We start from the raw sequence: 18,118 nt of genomic DNA on the forward strand, positions 1-18,118 counted from the left end.
GGTAAAAGTAGGTCATTGTTAGATTTTAGGCTTCACTGTTATAGATATATTGTTTTGAGTTTTGAATGTTGCACAAAAGGTCAGAGTCCCTTGAATATTATACTTTTAAAACAGATTTATCATTTCAGATATTGACAAAGAAACTTCTGTCCTTAAGCATTTTACAGTACTGAGAAATCTTTGGGGAGGGATTATGTTTAATTAGAATTGTTTTCTGAATTGTGAGTGTCCTTTTTAAATATTTACTGGAAATGTTTCTCATGAATTATTAAATTATTTTGTGATTAAGAAGAGATGGCAAAAATACACAGAAGAACTGTACAAAAAAGATCTTCACAACTCAGATAATCACGATGGTGTGATCACTCACCTAGAGCCAGACATCCTGGAATGTGAAGTCAAGTGGGCCTTAGAAAGCATCACTACGAACAAAGCTAGAGGAGGTGATGGAATTCCAGTTGAGCTATTTCAAATCCTGAAAGATGATGCTGTGAAAGTGCTGCACCCAATATGCCAGCAAATTTGGAAAACTCAGCAGTGACCACAGGACTGGAAAAGGTCAGTTTTCATTCCTATCCCAAAGAAAGGCAATGCCAAAAAATGCTCAAACTACCACACAATTGCACTCATCTCACATGCTAGCAAAGTAATGCTCAAAATTCTCCAAGCCAGGCTTCAGTAATATGTGAACCGTGAACTTCCAGATATTCAAGCTGATTTTAGAAAAGGCAGGGGAACCAGAGATCACATTGCCAACATCCGCTGGATCATTGAAAAAGCAAGAGAGTTCCAGAAAAACATCAGTTTCTGCTTTATTGACTATGCCAAAGCCTTTGACTGTGTGGATCACATTAAGCTGTGGAAAATTCTGAAAGAGATGGGAATACCAGACCACCTGACCTGCCTCTTGAGAAACCTGTATGCAGGTCAGGAAGCAACAGTTAGAACTGGACATGGAACAACAGACTGGTTCCAAATACGAAAAGGAGTACGTCAAGGCTGTATATTATCACCCTGCTTATTTAACTTATATGCATAGTACATCATGAGAAACGCTGGGCTGGATGAAGCATAAGCTGAATCAAGATTGCCGGGAGAAATATCAATAACCTCAGATATGCAGATGACACCACCCTTATGGCAGAAAGTGAAGAAGAACTAAAGAGCCTCTTGATGAAAGTGAAAGAGGAGAGTGAAAAAGTTGGCTTCAAGCTCAACATTCAGAAAACTAAGATCATGGCATCTGGTCCCATCACCTCATGGGAAGTAGATGGGGAGACAGTGGAAACAGTGGCAGACTTTATTTTTCTGGGCTCCAAAATCACTGCAGATGGTGATTGCAGCCATGAAATTAAAAGACGCTTACTCCTTGGAAGGAAAGTTATGACCAACCTAGATAGCATATTAAAAAGCAGAGACATGACTTTGCCAACAGAGGTCCGTCTACTCAAGGCTATGGTTTTTCCAGTGGTCACGTATGGATGTGAGAGTTGGACTGTGAAGAAAGCTGAGCACTGAAGAATTGATACTTTTGAACTGTGGTGTTGGAGAAGACTCCTGAGAGTCCCTTGGACTGCAAGGAGATCCAACCAGTCCATCCTAAAGGAGATCAGTCCTGGGTGTTCATTGAAAGGACTGATGCTGAAGCTGAAACTCCACTACTTTGGCCACCTGTTGTGAAGAGTTGACTCATTGGAAAAGACCCTGATGCTGGGAAAGATTGAGGGCAGGAGGAGAAGGGGACGACAGAGGATGAGATGGTTGGATGGCATCACCGACTCAATGGACATGAGTTTGAGTAAACTCTGGGAGTTGGTGATGGACAGGGAGGCCTGTTGTGCTGCGGTTCATGGGGTCGCCAGGAGTCGGACATGACTGAGCGACTGAACTGAACTGAAGTCTCTCCTGTTTAAGTTGATGTCGTATGCGTCCTTATGTTGTGCTGGTTTTCTCTACTCTTCCCTTGAAAAGATGCATCATTTCTAGAAAGCATTGTTTTTACCTAAAATAAATTTTATTAGCAAAAAATTTACCAGAATTAGTTGACTAATGGGAGAAGGAATAATATTTCTTAAGAAAGAAAAAAAAAAATGGTGAGGTCTTTTGTGGTTAGCAGTGATATAGTTAATATTTCAACAAAACCAGATATAGACCAAACTGAAGCAGAGTACTTCTTAGTATCAGGTATTTTTGTCTCCTTTCTGGTTCCACTAGGGTGACAAAATAGTCAAATGTGTCCGTTTTCATCAATCATCGATATTATTGGTAAATGCATAGTCAGATTGCAAAGGTATGAGTCATTACTCAAATATACGCCCTGGTGGAATTGAAGCAGTGAGCTGGAATAGTCTCCGATCTCTCATTTCTGTAGAACTTAAATGATTAGGGAGATCCCAGCCCTCTCTAAGCATCACTGGAAGATTTAGCAAAGTCTTACAGAGCCCCCAGCAGCTGTGGTTTCCTGTGTGATCTCTGATGGCACCTTGCTCTTGACAGGATTAGTATGTTTACGCTCCAGGCACCTGAGAAAGCTTCACCATTACTGGTCACCTCTGGGACAGTTAGAACGTTATGTCTCTCTTTATCAGAACTCTGACTTTCATCCTTTCTATTCTGAACCAGCCTAAGGTTAGAGGCTGTAATTTTTTTGAGATTTTTGTTTTTCCATTTTAGGGAAAAATAATCGAGTTTTCTGACTTTAGAGTCTTTTCCCAGTAGACCAGGAGGCAGCTAGGAAAGTAAACAAAGGAGCTTGTTCTCACCAAGAAATTTGAAAGCTCTTTTCTATGATTATATTACGAAAACTTAAGAGAAATATGTGTAATTGGCCAAGAAGCCTGTGTTTATTAGACCATGAGTAGAATGTCCATTTTTCCTTTTTCTAATTAGACTCTGTAGGCTGTGGAAAGAGCGTTTGATGCTCATTACTTAGACAAAATGATGCCTATCCATTGCTTACACAGAGGTTGCTGAGCTTTATCTCATGGCCACGCATCTCTTTGGTGTAGGTGGCAGTGATTTTGATGGTGTTCTAAATTCTGTAGAGAAAGTATTAGCAGCCTTTTTCTGTAAAAGCTCAGATAATACCTACTTTAATCTTTATAGCCATATGATGTCTGGGAGCTCAGTAACTCAGCCACTGGAGCATGGAAGCAGCCAGAGCAAAGGTGTAAACTGATGAATGAGGCTGTGTTTCAATGAAACTTTATTTATAAACACATCTAATGGGCCATGCTTGGCTTCTGGGACGTAAGAGCGTAAAACTGATTCAGTGGTGTGGCTGAAAGCTCATACCAGCTTCCTCCATCTCCCTTGGGCCCCCTGTTGAAAATTATAACCTAGATCATAGAAGGGGAAAGCTGCTTTATTATTCTATCAAGTCTAGATCTAATCAGAAGCAGAATCCCTCTTTGAGGGCCTTTGCACTTGTTCTTCTTTCATCCCTGTGTGCTTATAGCCAGAGAGCAACATGGCTTATACCTTACCTTCCTCAAGGCCTTGCTCTAAGGTCTCTTTTGCATTGAGGCCCTGACACTAAAGTTAATATTATCACTTCCCCCTCTCCCACCACCCCATCGCTCCCTTAACTGTTATGTTTCTCTCATCGCTCAGACACTAGGTGATTTATTTAAAGCATAGGTGCTCCATGGGGACGGTCATCTCTACTGGGTTCTGTTTACTGCAGTATCCTCAGCAGCTGGAGGGTTGCCTGGCAGTGGTAGATAACTCAGTGTTTGTTGTTGAATGAATTAGTAAAAAACCTAGTGTTAGACATCATTTCTTTGCAGTTTTCCTAAAACATCCATTTTTTAAAATTTATAGTAATGTAATAAAAACTAAACTCCAAACACTGTAATGATTGGAGATCTGCCTGTTCTATGGACTCTCAGCGCGCTTACTGAAATTCTGTTTACTCCCTTAAGACAAGTACAAGTGTTGTCAGAACACAGTTTAAAGCAAATAATAGGCATACTCAGTTATCCTTCTCCAAGTAATGTTTGAAACTGTCCTCAGTTATGAGTGACATTCAACAAAGTAGTCAAATTCATAATCTGGATTTATTTCACATGATCGAGTGTTTGCTTTGAAATGGAAATGCCAGTTCTGAATCAATACACAGGATGTGAAAACTGCCCAATATTTAGTAAGAAAATAATTGTGTAACACCATGCAACCAGAGAAATATGGAAACACTTCCAGCTGAGCTTAAAGTACGAAAATTTATTTAAGTTTTTGAGTGAACTAATTATAATATAGATTTATATTATTGGTTTTAAAAAATAAATGAAAAAAAAAAAACTTAGTAAAATGTTGAACTTGGGCCTGTTATTAGTGTTTCAAACAGGTCAAGCAAATGAAAAACTTAATAGTCTCGTGTTTAAAAAAAAAAAAACAAAAAACTACTGGTTTTGAGGATAAAATACCAAGTCTCTTTCCTTCCTCTTTCCTATTTGTAACTCATAAGCTCAAGCTTTTCGGTAAGTCTGAGTAGATGCAAATATGGAAGACTGGATAGAATTTATTATAAAATTTCCTGAATATAGAACTCAGAGAAAGAGTCCTGTGAATTGCTATAAAGAAAAGAGAACCATGGTTGAATGTGCGTTGGGGACAAGCACAATTGAAATATCTAAGATATCTGCAATTAGAAAACCCTTTTGACTTCTTAACCTGCTGTTTCCTAAAGATGTTTGTGTGTTCAGTATTCGGTATAATGCACCAAGCATATTTATAAAAAAATGCAATATATCTCAAGGAATTTACATTTTATTTGCCAAGATGTTTAAGAATTTTGTTTTCCTGTTGTTGGTGTTCAGTCACTAAGTCGTGTCCGACTCTTTGTGGCCCCATGATCTGCAGCACACCAGGCTTAATTCTTCTTTAAAAAATTATTAATTTTTTAACTATAGAGAAGCATTGTGTAGAAATATGAATCTGGGGCAGCAGGAGCTGAAAATTTAAGGTTAATCCAGCAATGTGTGAATATAATACACTTAAATTATGGAAGAATACAATGAGCAAAATGTGTTCCTTGTCTTTTTTGTGTCTTCCTCTTAAGGCAGAAAAAATACAAAGCAAGATAAACTCAAAAGACAAAGTATAACAGTTGGTACAGAAAGGTCCACAGAGTACAGAATCATGAGGTTACAGAGGGGCTGAGAAAACATTTCTTCAAAGATCATCTCGGGAGGAGGAATACCAGCTCAATGACCTTTGGAAAATGGATACCATTTTAACTGGCATTTTTAGCTGAAGTACTTTTCAGGCTAGAGGGAGTGACAAGGCATGGATATAGGTGATATCTGGATGTCCTGAAGTCTATGAGATAAATAGAGGGATTAGTTGAAGTTATTTTATGGAAGAAACAAATTAGGCTCTAGGATCAGGAGGGAAAATCAGGCAGAGAATTACATGTCCAGGTTGAACACAGAACTAGGGAAAGTGAAAAAGCCAGAGGTCAGATTTCAAAAAAGGGGCAAATCCCAAGCAGTGGTTGAGGCACCACTTAGAAGCCAGTAACCCAGGACTTGGAGGATATTGGAGCTAATACTGTAGTTTCCTTTGTCAGTGCTGACTTCCCAGACAGTGCCCAGAGTCTCCAAGGCGCTTCTGTGGAGTGACTCTCTACCTGCCCCGTACTGGGTGAGGACCTCCAGCCTCCCCAGACTGCTGTCCTGGAGTCAGCCTTTCAGTGAAAAGCAGATGTAATGGAAAATTGACAAGTCTCTGACCAGAGTGAAAGTGAAAGTCATTCAGTCGTGTTCGACTCTTTGTGACCCCATGGACTACATGTAGTCCATGGAATTCTCCAGGCCAGAATACTGGAGTGGGTAGCCTTTCCCTTCTCCAGGGGGTCTTCCCAACCCAGGGATCGAACACAGGTCTCCCGTATTGCGGGTGGATTCTGTACCAGCTGAGCCACAAGGGAAGCCCAAGAATTCTGGCATGGGTAGCCTATCCCTTCTCCAGTGGATCTTCCTGAATCAAACTGGGGTCTCCTGCATTGCAGGCAGATTCTTTACCAGCCGAGTTATCAGGGAAACCCACACCTTTTGAACTTGAAGTCGAATCTTAAATCTCTGACAGAAAGTATTTTTTTATACTGGAAACTAGTTGGCCATTTCTCAAACCACACATCACTTGTGAAGAATGTGCCAAGCAAATAAAGTTTCCCAATTCTATCTGTAGTTTGAGGAGAGAATTTTTAGTTTTAGTGTTTATTAAAATGGCATAACTATTTTCTTTCAGTCAGTCTAGCTAGCGAAGTGAATGAGAATGTTGGAATCAGACAAATTAGAATTGTCAAGCTATTGCTCCTTTCCTATGTGACTCAGTTTTTCAGAACCTCTATATCCCACACATAAAAATGTAAGGTCGATTGCATTTCCACACATCTTCTGATTCTCAACCACCTGCCCTTCCTTTATAGTCACCTCCAGAGTCACTTGTGTATCTCCTGAGACTCTGAAATTTTGTGAGTAAACTCGTTTTCCCTTCAATTTGATCTGTTGCAGGCTTAGCAGTCAGCTCTCTGAAACCTCCTGAGTTGGTTCCATCCCTTCTTGTGCTTTCCTGATTGCCTGATACTGTTCTTTACATCTCTGTTCAATGTTAGTTTGTAGGTATTTATTTATTTTTATTTGCTTTTTTCATCCTTTGAGATTTTAGGAGAAGTAGAGATAAATGCAAACTTTTAAGTGATCATCTTAACTAGAAGCTGTTGAGTTGTGTTATTTATTCATTTTTACAGAGTATGACTCCATTAAATAGAGAGGTCTGAGTCTTTTAGCATAGTTTTACATATACCATGTCATGTAAGAACAAAACTCTTTGTAAATATTATCAAAATTGTGAGTCACGCGTTGAAATTCGTCCTTTATCGTTGACTTCTAAAACTCCTTTTGGCACTTGAGATTTTATGTTAAAATTTGTGTTTTCCTCATTTAAAGCAGAGACAGAAGGTGGGATTTCAGAAAAGTTTTGTTTTTGTGTTTTTGGCCTCAACTCATTTTGGTTCATGTTCGCTTGGAAACAATCATTTTGGTTTGCTTAAAAGTGAAGAAATGCACTCTAGCAATACGCTCTAGAATAGAAAAGTGCTGATATTTTATAGAAATATAATTCCTTGCATGTGTATCTATAAAATACCTTATACTAATACTGTAGGATTTAAAAGCTTCGTACCTAAGAGCTATGAGATTAAATGATTAGCTAAATTAAAAAAGATCAGTTAAATAAAAATCCAGATTTTTGGAAATTGTGCCAAAAATATTGAGTCTAGTTAGGGTTAGAGCAGAAAATAAGATAAAATATGCATAGACTTCTTCAGCATTATGTAAATAAGGCAGGTAAATCTGAAACAGCATATTTATGATAGATATTTTTTAAATAATTGAGAAGTATGTTTGTGATGATTAATAAAAGTCATAAATTTTGACTTAGTTACTTTTCAGTTGTGTGGTATTCAAAGATGACAATTTGGTAGCCTCTACTAAGACCCTGATGCTGGGAGGGATTGGGGGCTGGGAAGGGGACGGCAGAGGATGAGATGGCTGGATGGCATCACCAACTCGATGGACATGAGTTTGAGTAAACTCCGGGAGTTGGTGATGGACGGGGGGCCTGGCGTGCTGCGATTCATGGGGTCGCAAAGAGTCGGACACGACTGAGTGACTGAACTGAACTGAACTGAACTGAACCACTTTAATGTCATTGGTTAGCATACTGATCCAGTTTTTAAAGTTAAAAGATATATTAAAAAAATAAAAACCTTACTGGCACTTCTGATCGAAATTAAATAGGAGTGCCTTCATGTAAGTACTTTGTAGAGATTTAATTGTTTGTATATACACGGTTGTTTAAAAAGAACTTTTAAAATACACTGTTTGAGATAATAAAGGCCAACACCAGGTGGCGAGACCGTATTTCAGATACACCAGCTGCCCGACCAGTGCTCAAGGGAGGAGCTTGTAGAAATCAATAACACTGCACCTGCCTCATACATTATTGTAAGAAAACTTCTCAAAGCAATGTTTCCCTTTAGGATCCTAACTACAAAATAGTATAAAACCTAGGCTAATATTTTTCTTGTCTGCTTTTAACCTTTTTTCCTGAAGGAATTCTGAAGTACTTGGCAGAATTGAACTCACATCTCAAATGGGTGGAGGCCAAATGTTAACCACAACTTGAAGGAATATGCAAGATGCTTTGCTGTGAAACTGTACCAGCATCTGTTTTGTGTAGTTGTTAAGAGCACACACTTAGGGACCAGACTGCCTGAATTTTCTCCATAGAAATGATCTTTATTAATTGTGTGACTTGGGCAAATTATTCAACCTGCCAGTCCCTCAGCGCCTTCATCTGTAAAATGGGAATATTTTTGCCTCCCATGGTTGTTTGGAGGATTAAATGAATCAATATTTATGTATAGCTTGCTGCAGTGTCTAGAACAAAGCACTATATAAGTGTTTGCTATTTTTATTATGAAGATTATTGTGCCAAATAAGTTCTCTCTTGACTGAGGTTTTAAAATCTGTGTGTAATAACTTATCAGTATTTCAGATCTAATTTGTGTCATGTGATGGTAGGAACACAGACTAGAGTGACATTGTTTTTATATCTTGTCTTTTTTCAACTTTTACTGAATAAATTGTTAATTGAAATTTAAGGGGAAGGCATAAGTTATGTTAGAGAAAGCTTTTAAAGTACTTTAGCAACCTCGAATTGTCTGTAATAGATTAATTTTACATACTTACCCTGGAATTAGTTGCTGGATATTGAGTAGACTTTTATAAATGTATGAGAAAAATACTTAATTCTTACACAGAAAAGATAATTCTTAAAAATCAACTATTCATAACTTTTTTAAAATTTAAAATTGTATTGACATTTAGAAACATAGTGCATCTTAAGCTCTCCCTTTTATGCAGCTGAAATTTTGATTAAATTTTAGAGTTTGCCTGTTCAAATCCAAGTGTCCATTTGGCAGAAAGGGGACTTATATTGTGAGACAGTATCTAAGTACAAGTTCTCATCTTTAACCAATTGGTAGAATTTAGTATTGAAGTTCACATGCAGAAAATAGCTAATTTAATATTGACACATTTAATGAATAAAATAGATTATATGTGTAATTTTAGAAACATTTATTAATTTGCATCTTTAAATAGGAAGATACAAAATGCACATATCTTAAAGAATATATTTTAAAAAGATGTAACTGTGAAATGTATTTTAAAATTACATGGAAATACTGATGAATTACAAAGTTTTTGTCATAAGAATCTGATCTTTAATATTTGAAAAGAACAAAAAAGGAAATTAAGTGTAAAGTGGTTAGTAATTTATTTTCTCTATCCATAAAATGAGAATTTGAGGAAGCATCTTACAATGAGAAATACATTTATTTGTTATATGCACTAGATATTGAGCATATTTTATATGCTAGAAACTGTGGTAGTCGCTGGTTTTACATTGATTAAAAAGACATGGTTTCTGAGCTCAAGAATCTCAGTATCTGTTGAACAGTATGGGAGATGGAGGACACAAAGCAAATATATAATTGAAAATTCTGCTAAGTGTCATTAAGTAAAGAAATGAAGCAAGAGACCAAAGGAACCTGAAGGATTTGTGTTACTTAATGGTGGCCACTTAGGCGAATGACTTTTGAGCTGAGATCTCAAGGACAAGTCAGCCATGTGAGGAGCAGGCAGCATTTTCTTGGCATATGGGAAGGCCGCGAGGCAAAAAAGAATCTAGAGAGAGGAGGCAGCATGGTTGGGGGGCAGTGTCCACAGAAAAGGTCCCCACAGATTTGATGCCTGGCTGGATGAGTGAATGATAGCAGAAGTAATGTTTTAATGGTAGGATTGCAAAGTGGCTCTCTTCAACTACGGAACAGTTGACTTTTCAGCTGCCACACACTCATTCCATTTCATTGTGGGCTGGGATTTTGTCTTATTTCCCTATCTCCCATAGATTATTAGACTTAACCTTTAAAGTACAAGAGATTTATACTGTGTGGTATCGCAGCAATTAGAAACAAAGGACTAGAGACATATCTAATCCTTTAGATACACATCTCACAGCATCTTAAAAACACAGTGCTAAGTGAAAAAAAAAGTGAGAAACAGTGAGATCTATAGCACCATGCCGTTTATGTAGATTAAAAATACATGTCTTGTGAACTTACGGCTAGTGGGAGGAAGGCGTAGTTAGGGAGTTTGAAATGGACTTGCACACACTGCTGTGTTTGAAAGGGGTAACCAACGAGGACCGTGTGTGCAGCACACGGGACTCTGCTGAATGTTACGTGGCGGCCTGGATGGGAGGGGAGTTTGGGGGAGAACGGTTACAGGTATATGTATGTATATATATATATATATATATAGTTAATCAGCTATACCCCGATACGAGATAAAAAGGTAAACAAAAATATTGGGTTATGGTGGCTGAACACAGCAGTGGTCACCTGGTAGTTGAGAAAGTCAAAATGGTTGGAGCATCTTAGGAGTTGAGTCTCTCCAAGGCCGAGGTTTCGGTTGACTTTCTTCAGAGACTTTCCTCAGAAAGCCGAGTATTAAGTGCGTTCTTTGTAGTCAGTGCCTAAGAGGAGAAATGTAGCTCGGCCGGTGGTAGCATCTCTGATCTCTGAGCTGTCTGCCTTCCCTCTTCCCCCACTCGTTTTCCTGGATGATGCTTCAGACCTCAAACTGTCCAGATGCGAATGGAATTCTAAGAAAACTTAAAGTCCAAGTGACTGCAGCTAAACAATCTTAAGTAAGACAGGTTAAAGTAGGTTCTAAACTTCTTATTTATTTATTTATTTTCATTTATTTATATTAGTTGGAGGCTAATTACTTTACAATACTGTAGTGGTTTTTGCCATACACTGACATGAATCAGCCATGGATTTACTATGTGTTCCCCATCCTGAACCCCCCTTCCACCTCCCTCCCCATCCCGATCCCTCTGGGTCTTCCCAGTGCACCAGGCCCGAGCACTTGGCTCATGCATCCAACCTGGACTGGCGATCTATTTCACGCTTGATAATATACGTTTCAATGCTATTCTCTGAGATCATCCCCACCTCGCCTTCTCCCACGGAGTCCAAAAGTCTGTTCTGTACATCTGTGTCTCTTTTTCTGTCTTGTGTATAGGGTTATCGTTACCATCTTTCTAAATTCCATATAGGTGTGTTAGTATATTGTATTGGTGTTCTTCTTTCTGACTGACTTACTTACTAATGGGCTCCAGTTTCATCCACCTCATTAGAACTGATTCAAATGTATTCTTTTTAATGGCTGAGTAATATTCCATGGTGTATATGTATCATAGCTTTCTTATCCATTCATCTGCTGATAGGCATCTAGGTTGCTTCCATGTCCTGGCTATTATAAACAGTGCTGCGATGAACATTGGGGTACACGTGTCTCTTTCATCTCTGGTTTCCTCGCTGTGTATGCCCAGGACTGGGATTGCTGGGTCATATGGCAGTTCTATTTCCAGTTTTTTAAGGAATCTCCACACTGTTCTCCGTAGCGGCTGTACTAGTTTGCATTCCCACCAACAGTGTAAGAGGGTTCCCTTTTCTCCACACCCTCTCCAGCATTTATTGCTTGTAGACTTTTGGATAGCAGCCATTCTGACTGGCGTGAAATAGTACCTCATTGTGGTTTTGATGTGCATTTCCCTGATAATGAATGATCTTGAGCATCTTTTCGTGTGTTTGTTAGCCATCTGTATGTCTTCTTTGGAGAAATGTCTGTTTAGTTCTTTGGCCCATTTTTGGATTGGGTCATTTATTTTTCTGGAATTGAGCTAAACTTCTTTTTACTCTGTGCTTTGGCAGGTTTTGAAACTCTGAATCTAACTCTGTGGTTTCAGACATTTTCCTGCCTTCTTCCAGCCTTTCTTTAAAAATACACGGATTATTTGAGTGCTGGTCAGTTGAAGTTTTTACTTGTCATCTTGCTGTTTTGCTAAGGGGACATTTGCTTAATTATGTCGCTCTTTTATTCAACAGGTTCTTTTTTAGTGCCATATTTGTCTCTGTGTGTGTTGCTGATCGTATAGTAGAGAATGAAATATCATTGGACTTTGTCCTTGTAAAGCATAAGGACATTAAGCAACTCAACAAACATAACCACAGACTGTGTTAAGTGGTATGAGGAAGAGGAGAGGGTGCTTTCAGAGAATAACTTTGTGATTTGCTTTGGATTGATTGGTCAGGGTAGGAATGTCTGTGTAGGTGGTTAAGTGGAACTCTGAAAGATAAGGAATAGTTAGCCAAGGAATTAGAGGGGTAATGGAAGGTCCTACGGCCTTTATCTCCTACAGGTGTTGATTATTTTTATTCTAAAATGGGAGATTATATGCACTACTGAGCTCTAGTTTGCTACTATTCAGCATGTAAGGTAGGCAGACGCCTGGCACAAAATCTTGATTTCTTGAATTAGTGTTGAGATTGTGTGGGAGGGAGGATGTCTAGTTACCTGCCTTTAAGTGTCACAGATCAACATGAAATGAGCTAAGTGATTTTACTCAATGTATAATTATTGTGTATTTGCTTAGTATTTCTTTACCTTGTAAGTCTTCATGCTGGCAATTTGAAGAACCCTTGGGTCTGTGAAGAAAGTAAAAACCAACACTGTTGGATGTTGTAAGGTTCAGAGAACACGTGATGGACCAAGAGAAGTTAAGAAGAAGCAGAAGTTTGAGGGAATAAGCTGGAAAGAACAAGGTAGTTGGTTGTGGTTATATAATTTTAAGGTCTTGTCATAGTCTTACTACTTCATGATTAACTGAGTGCTTATATGTGACCATGTGGTCCACACCAGTGGATTTTGAAACTTTTCTCAGATCAGTTTGCTCTAATTTTGTCTAAGGAGAATAATTTGGCTAGTGATCAACGTGGGCGGCTTGCTGTATTTCATTAGAGTAACAAGTGTGTGGGCCCAGGAAGTAGCCCGGAAGACAAGTTCTCCACATTTCTGAAGTGCTTTTTCTGTCTTTAAGTCTTCTGAAAACCACAGAAAGTTATACAATTTCCTTAACTTCAATGTGTTAGAAAACTGCAAAAGGAAAAGGTAGACCTGGTTATCCACTTAGTTGAGAGATGACTTTTAAAATAGGAAGTTCGTTTTTGTGTATTATCTGTGATAAAGGCCAAAGGTATCTCGATTGTGTCAGTTCACGCTGAGTCATGTAGAGAATAGACAGTCAGAACCTTCAGGACTGGCTGGTGAAAGGGACTGGAAAACAAAAACAAGCCCAAGTAGAAGTGGGTCTTCAGTTTTCCCTTATATAGTCAGGATGATTTTTTTTTCTCCTTGCTGCCTAAATAGAGAACATATGATGACATTATTTTGCTTTGCTTCTCGAGTCAACAACCATTTTAAACTGCATTTGCCTTTCATATGATTCTTTTTCTCAAAATGTTAATGTTTCAGCGAATTTTGGATGATTGCAAATGATTCTCTATATTTAGACAGGGCCTTTTCAGCTTATTTGATCAGAATTAAATATATCTATGTAAATCCAATTGACAAAGCTTTGTTATTTTAGCAAAACATTATTAATGCTCCAAAGCAGAGATTTAAAAAACTAAGATGAAATGTTATAATCTTAAAGATACAAATTTTTATTATTAATACTTTCATGAAGGGATTATCGCTTTAAAGGATATGGGTGTTGATGGGTATATGATGATAGTGTTTTTGTCCACACTGTTTTCCACTCAACCTTACAGGTGTGGAGATGCCACTGTAAGTTACAGTTTAAAAAATGATGACACTGTTAGAAGTTATCTTTTTTAAAAACACCTAGGTCAGCTGATTAGAAAGTATCATTTTATGTATTTTCTTTGCTTTGTACCATTGCCTAAACTGCATCATCACAGCCTATTGTTTTCCTGACTGTTTTAACAGCAAATGGGAATGTACTGAACAGTTATGTTACAAATGCATTTAAAATCCAAATTCATGGTTCTTAAAATGTGAAATGACAATTTCATATGTTTTACAGAAAACGCATGTTTCAGAAGAGATGGGTGAAATTTGATGGCCTTAGCATTTCTTATTACAATAACGATAAGGTAAGTATGTTTCACAGTTTTAAAAGATTGTCCTGTGTGTGCTGAATTTGTTTCAATAAATTAAGCACATGATTTGGTCTTTAGGTGTTGGATGAAAAGATGAAAAGAATTTGCATAGGGTAAAACACTTAACTCTTTTCATAGGTTAACTTTTTTGTGGTGCATAACATTGAGATTTTTAAAAACTTATGTATCTAACAATTATTTGTGGAGAATCTCCTGCAAACTACTGGAATTGCTATAGATGATATACAGATATATAAGAAATTGCCTTTACCCTAGGCAGCACTAAGAATGTTTAGAAAACAGTAGCACAAAGGAGAAGTTATTTTGTTCTCTAGAAGGGCTGTGAAAGAACCAAGGGATGCTTCTTGCACGGGATTTCTAGTGGCCCTGAGTTTTGAAGAAAGAGGAGTTTGTACACAGAGTAAGCAGAAAGAACAGGACTTGATAGCTGATAGAATGAGATGCTCGGATTCTTTGATGGGAAAATAGTGGATGTGAGGGAGACTAATGGCTGATGAAGCTAAGAAGGTTGGGTTTGGAGTTCCAGCTCATTGAAAATCTTAAAGTGCAAGGGCCTAAAATGTATCCTTTAAGCAGTTGAATCTTAATGACATGTACTGTTTTCATCAGGTGCTTCTTCATTAGGTATGAGAATGTCTTTATTCTTAAGAGCTGTAGACTGAGATATTTTGGAGTGAAGTGTCATGAAACCTACAAATGTCTCAAATTTACCTCCCTATATATACTTTATATATAAGTATATGGCAACCCACTCCAGTATTGTTGCCTGGAGAATCCCACAGATGGAGGAGACTGGTAGGCTGCAGCCCATGGGGTCACAAAGAGCTGGACACGACTGAGCGACTTCACTTCATATTTATATGTTATATATGTATATGTGTATGCACACATGCATAGTTAGGTAAAACAAAAAAGTTGCAATGTTAGCAGATGTCAAATTGAGGTAGAGGTTATGAATGTTCATTGTACTAATCTTTCAACTTCTATGTGTTTGAAAATTTCCTTTAATAAAAAGTTGGTACTAATAAATCTACCTGATTTTTTGTTAGTCAAAGTCATACAATTTTAAAATGTTAACTGTACATTCTTTTAATATACAAACAACAGTTAACGACATTCTCTTATTTAAAGTTTATAATCTAACATCATCTTCTCACTAGAGATGTTTCACTGCCTTATATTGGTGTTATTTCTGGCTTGAACATTGAGGTAGATTCCTTTTCATATATCCATTCTTCAGTGCTGCAGGACGAAGAGCATAAGCTTTTAGAAAGAAAGCAATACACACTGCCTGCTAAAACACAAAGGATAGTAGAAAGTTGAGAGAAGTGTTCATTGGTTTTACTTTGCAGGGATCCCTATAAACCATCAAGTAGGTAAGCAGACCTCTTTAATGTTTGCGGGATGATGAGATGGATATTTGTAAATGCTGGTTTTCTACCTTAGCTGCTGTTTTTAGTTTGCTTGTTGGTTTGAATATCCAGGCAATTTCTGTATCGTAGGGTGGCTATAATGTGCTCTCTGTACCTGATGCAATCTGACCCCTGGTTCTCTTCGTCACTTGTGCCCTTCTCTGATTTGCTTGAAATGAGGAAGTAAACTATTCAGAAGTGAGGCAGGCTTCCCTGTCATCAGGCTCATTATCCCCTCCTGGGGGAGAGAATATCTAGTATCTCTGACCAACCAGACTCACTCTGTCCTTTAAAAGCTCATCTCAACTGCATTGAGGAGACGAGCACCTACCTGCCTTGATGCAATAAAGATGATGCAGCCTTGGCTTGAAATCGAGACAAAAAGTTTATGATAAAACGAATTATTACAGGGACTTCTTTGATGGTCCAGTGCTTCAGATTCCATGCTCCTAATGCCAAGGGCCTGGGTTTGATCCATGGTTGGGGAACTAAGATCCTAAGCCGTGTGGTATGGCCAAAAAAAAAATATATATATATATATTATAAATTCTTTAGCTTTACATTAGAATTTTTAAAAATGTTAAATGTTTCCTATGGCATTTTGTTCTTTTACTATTCAGATGATTGGTGTCATGTTGGCAAAAGAACCCCAAGACCACTAGATTAGGTGTTTGCTAGAAGGAGATGTGGTTTCGGTTGTGACGCTGCTGGCTGAAGGGCTGGATTGGTGGACTGGGAAGAGAGGATTGTAAGGCCGGCGAAAAGAGGGCACAGCTGGGGCCACAGCTGGCATCTCAGCGGGCTGTGGAGTTTTCATGGTCCTGAGCACCTATGAGTTGGGTCTTTCAGTGTTTTTTAAGAACCTGTTTTTTCACTGTAGTGGGTGTTCGTTGCCGTGTGCGGGCTTCTCCCCGTGGTAGCTCCTCATGTAGAGCAGGGGCTCTGGGGCATGCGGGCGTCGGGAGCTGTGGCCCTCGGGCTCACTCGGTGCAGCCTCAGGGCTCTTGGGCACAGGGTCAGTAATTGTGGCACACGAACTTCGTTGCTCTGTGACGTGTGAGATCTTCCTGGGCCTGGGAATCAAATCCATGTCTCCTGCATTGGCAGGCAGATTCTTCACCTCTGAGCCAACCAGGGGAGCCCCTTCCAGGCCTTAAATATACACTTGAGGGCATGAGGCTGGGCTTTCCGGAGGAAGTTTGCAGAGTTGCCTATTCCCCTCGTTTTCTTCTGCTTTTCTCTGTGCCACTCAAATCATGTCTCAGCAAGGCCTTTTCAGTTGTATTGCTGAAAATGGCATCATCCCAGCAGGTTTGATATCTTGTCACCTGCCAAGAGATCTGACTCACCCCCCTCTCACTCAGCTGTGGGCAGCATTGCCCCGTGGTCCTTTCATTGTCTGCAAGTGGTAGATAAATGACAAACTTGACCTAAATATCTGTGTGTTATAGGCTCCGGGGATGCTTTAGAATTTCTTTGCTTCAGGAAAATTTTCCACTCTGAAAAATGCAGTCATTTTGAGCCTGGTGTCATTGAGTTTCCTTTTTTTTTCCCCTCTGTATTGTCTTTATCTTGTGTTGGAAGAGAAATGTAAAGTCACCTCTACAGTGTTAAAAAAAATTTTTGAAATTGACCTTGATAATTCATAATAGATTATAAATGAGCTTTTAGAGAAACTGCAACTTCCTAAAGTTCAAGTGACATAGTACTTTGCTTCTTAAGTACATTTTGATCACTTCTGGGGGATTCGTTTTTCTATTACTCTTCCATAAGTACTGACCTGTTAAACAACATTATTGTAGATATGTGGGTGAGTTATTATGTTTTTAAGGAATTAAAAAAAAAATTTCTCTAAAGAGATTTAGCGGAAGGAAAATCTCCTTTTTAAAATTCCTGTGTCTTTCCCCACAATGCTGCTTGACTTTTCTCTACTGAAAAATGGGTTAATGGTAAAATTTTATTCAACAAATAGTTAATTATCCCATTAGAGATATATTTTTATAAACTCCTCTAATTCTTAGGCAAACTGCCACTTTAGAATAGACCACCTAGAAGTGATAAATGCTTTTGAATACTCTGAATTTTTCATTATCTGGTCTCAGCAAGTACAGACTTACAGTCAGATAGACCCTTCCGCTGTTCCAAGGGTGCCGGGCCCCTTCACATCTCTCAGGCTGCCTGACAATGGAGAGACAGCCTCTCCCTCCTATCAATTCCCAGAGCCCTTAGTAGTCTAATACTGATTGGTACCTGCCTGTATTTATTGGATTTTTCTTTGCTAAACCAGTCATGTCGTGTCTGTCTTTGCAGGGACTTTTTTCAATAGTATCAGGGTACAACTGCGAAAAACTTGGGCATATCTTTTCCTGTAGTCTCACCTCTGTGGTTTTGCTCTTCCCTCTGAATCCATTAGACATTACAGTCCATGAAAATCCTGTGCAAACTTCAAGGCCCATCTTGGTCTTCTTCATGAATCTTTCCTTTATTCTCTCCAACGATGGCATTTGAACAATCATATGCAGGAAAAGTGAGGAGGAACTCTAGCTGAAAGTAGGGAAGCTAATCAGGAGAGTGTGAAGTAAGT

The 18,118-nt window shown here is 38.6% G+C and overlaps 1 protein-coding gene across 3 annotated transcripts in view; it reads left to right on the forward strand.

Annotated features, from left to right (window-relative positions):
• Nucleotides 1-18,118, forward strand: part of ARAP2 (ArfGAP with RhoGAP domain, ankyrin repeat and PH domain 2) — a 183,356-nt gene that overhangs the window by 29,738 nt on the left and 135,500 nt on the right. For all 3 annotated transcript variants that reach the window (XM_043438632.1, XM_043438634.1, XM_043438633.1), the window contains one exon: nucleotides 14,026-14,095. In XM_043438632.1, the coding sequence (XP_043294567.1) occupies nucleotides 14,026-14,095 (70 nt within the window). The remainder of the gene's footprint in view (nucleotides 1-14,025; nucleotides 14,096-18,118) is intronic.

This window comes from Cervus canadensis, chromosome 19, assembly GCF_019320065.1.
Source record: "Cervus canadensis isolate Bull #8, Minnesota chromosome 19, ASM1932006v1, whole genome shotgun sequence".
In the NCBI taxonomy this organism is placed as follows: domain Eukaryota; kingdom Metazoa; phylum Chordata; class Mammalia; order Artiodactyla; family Cervidae; genus Cervus; species Cervus canadensis.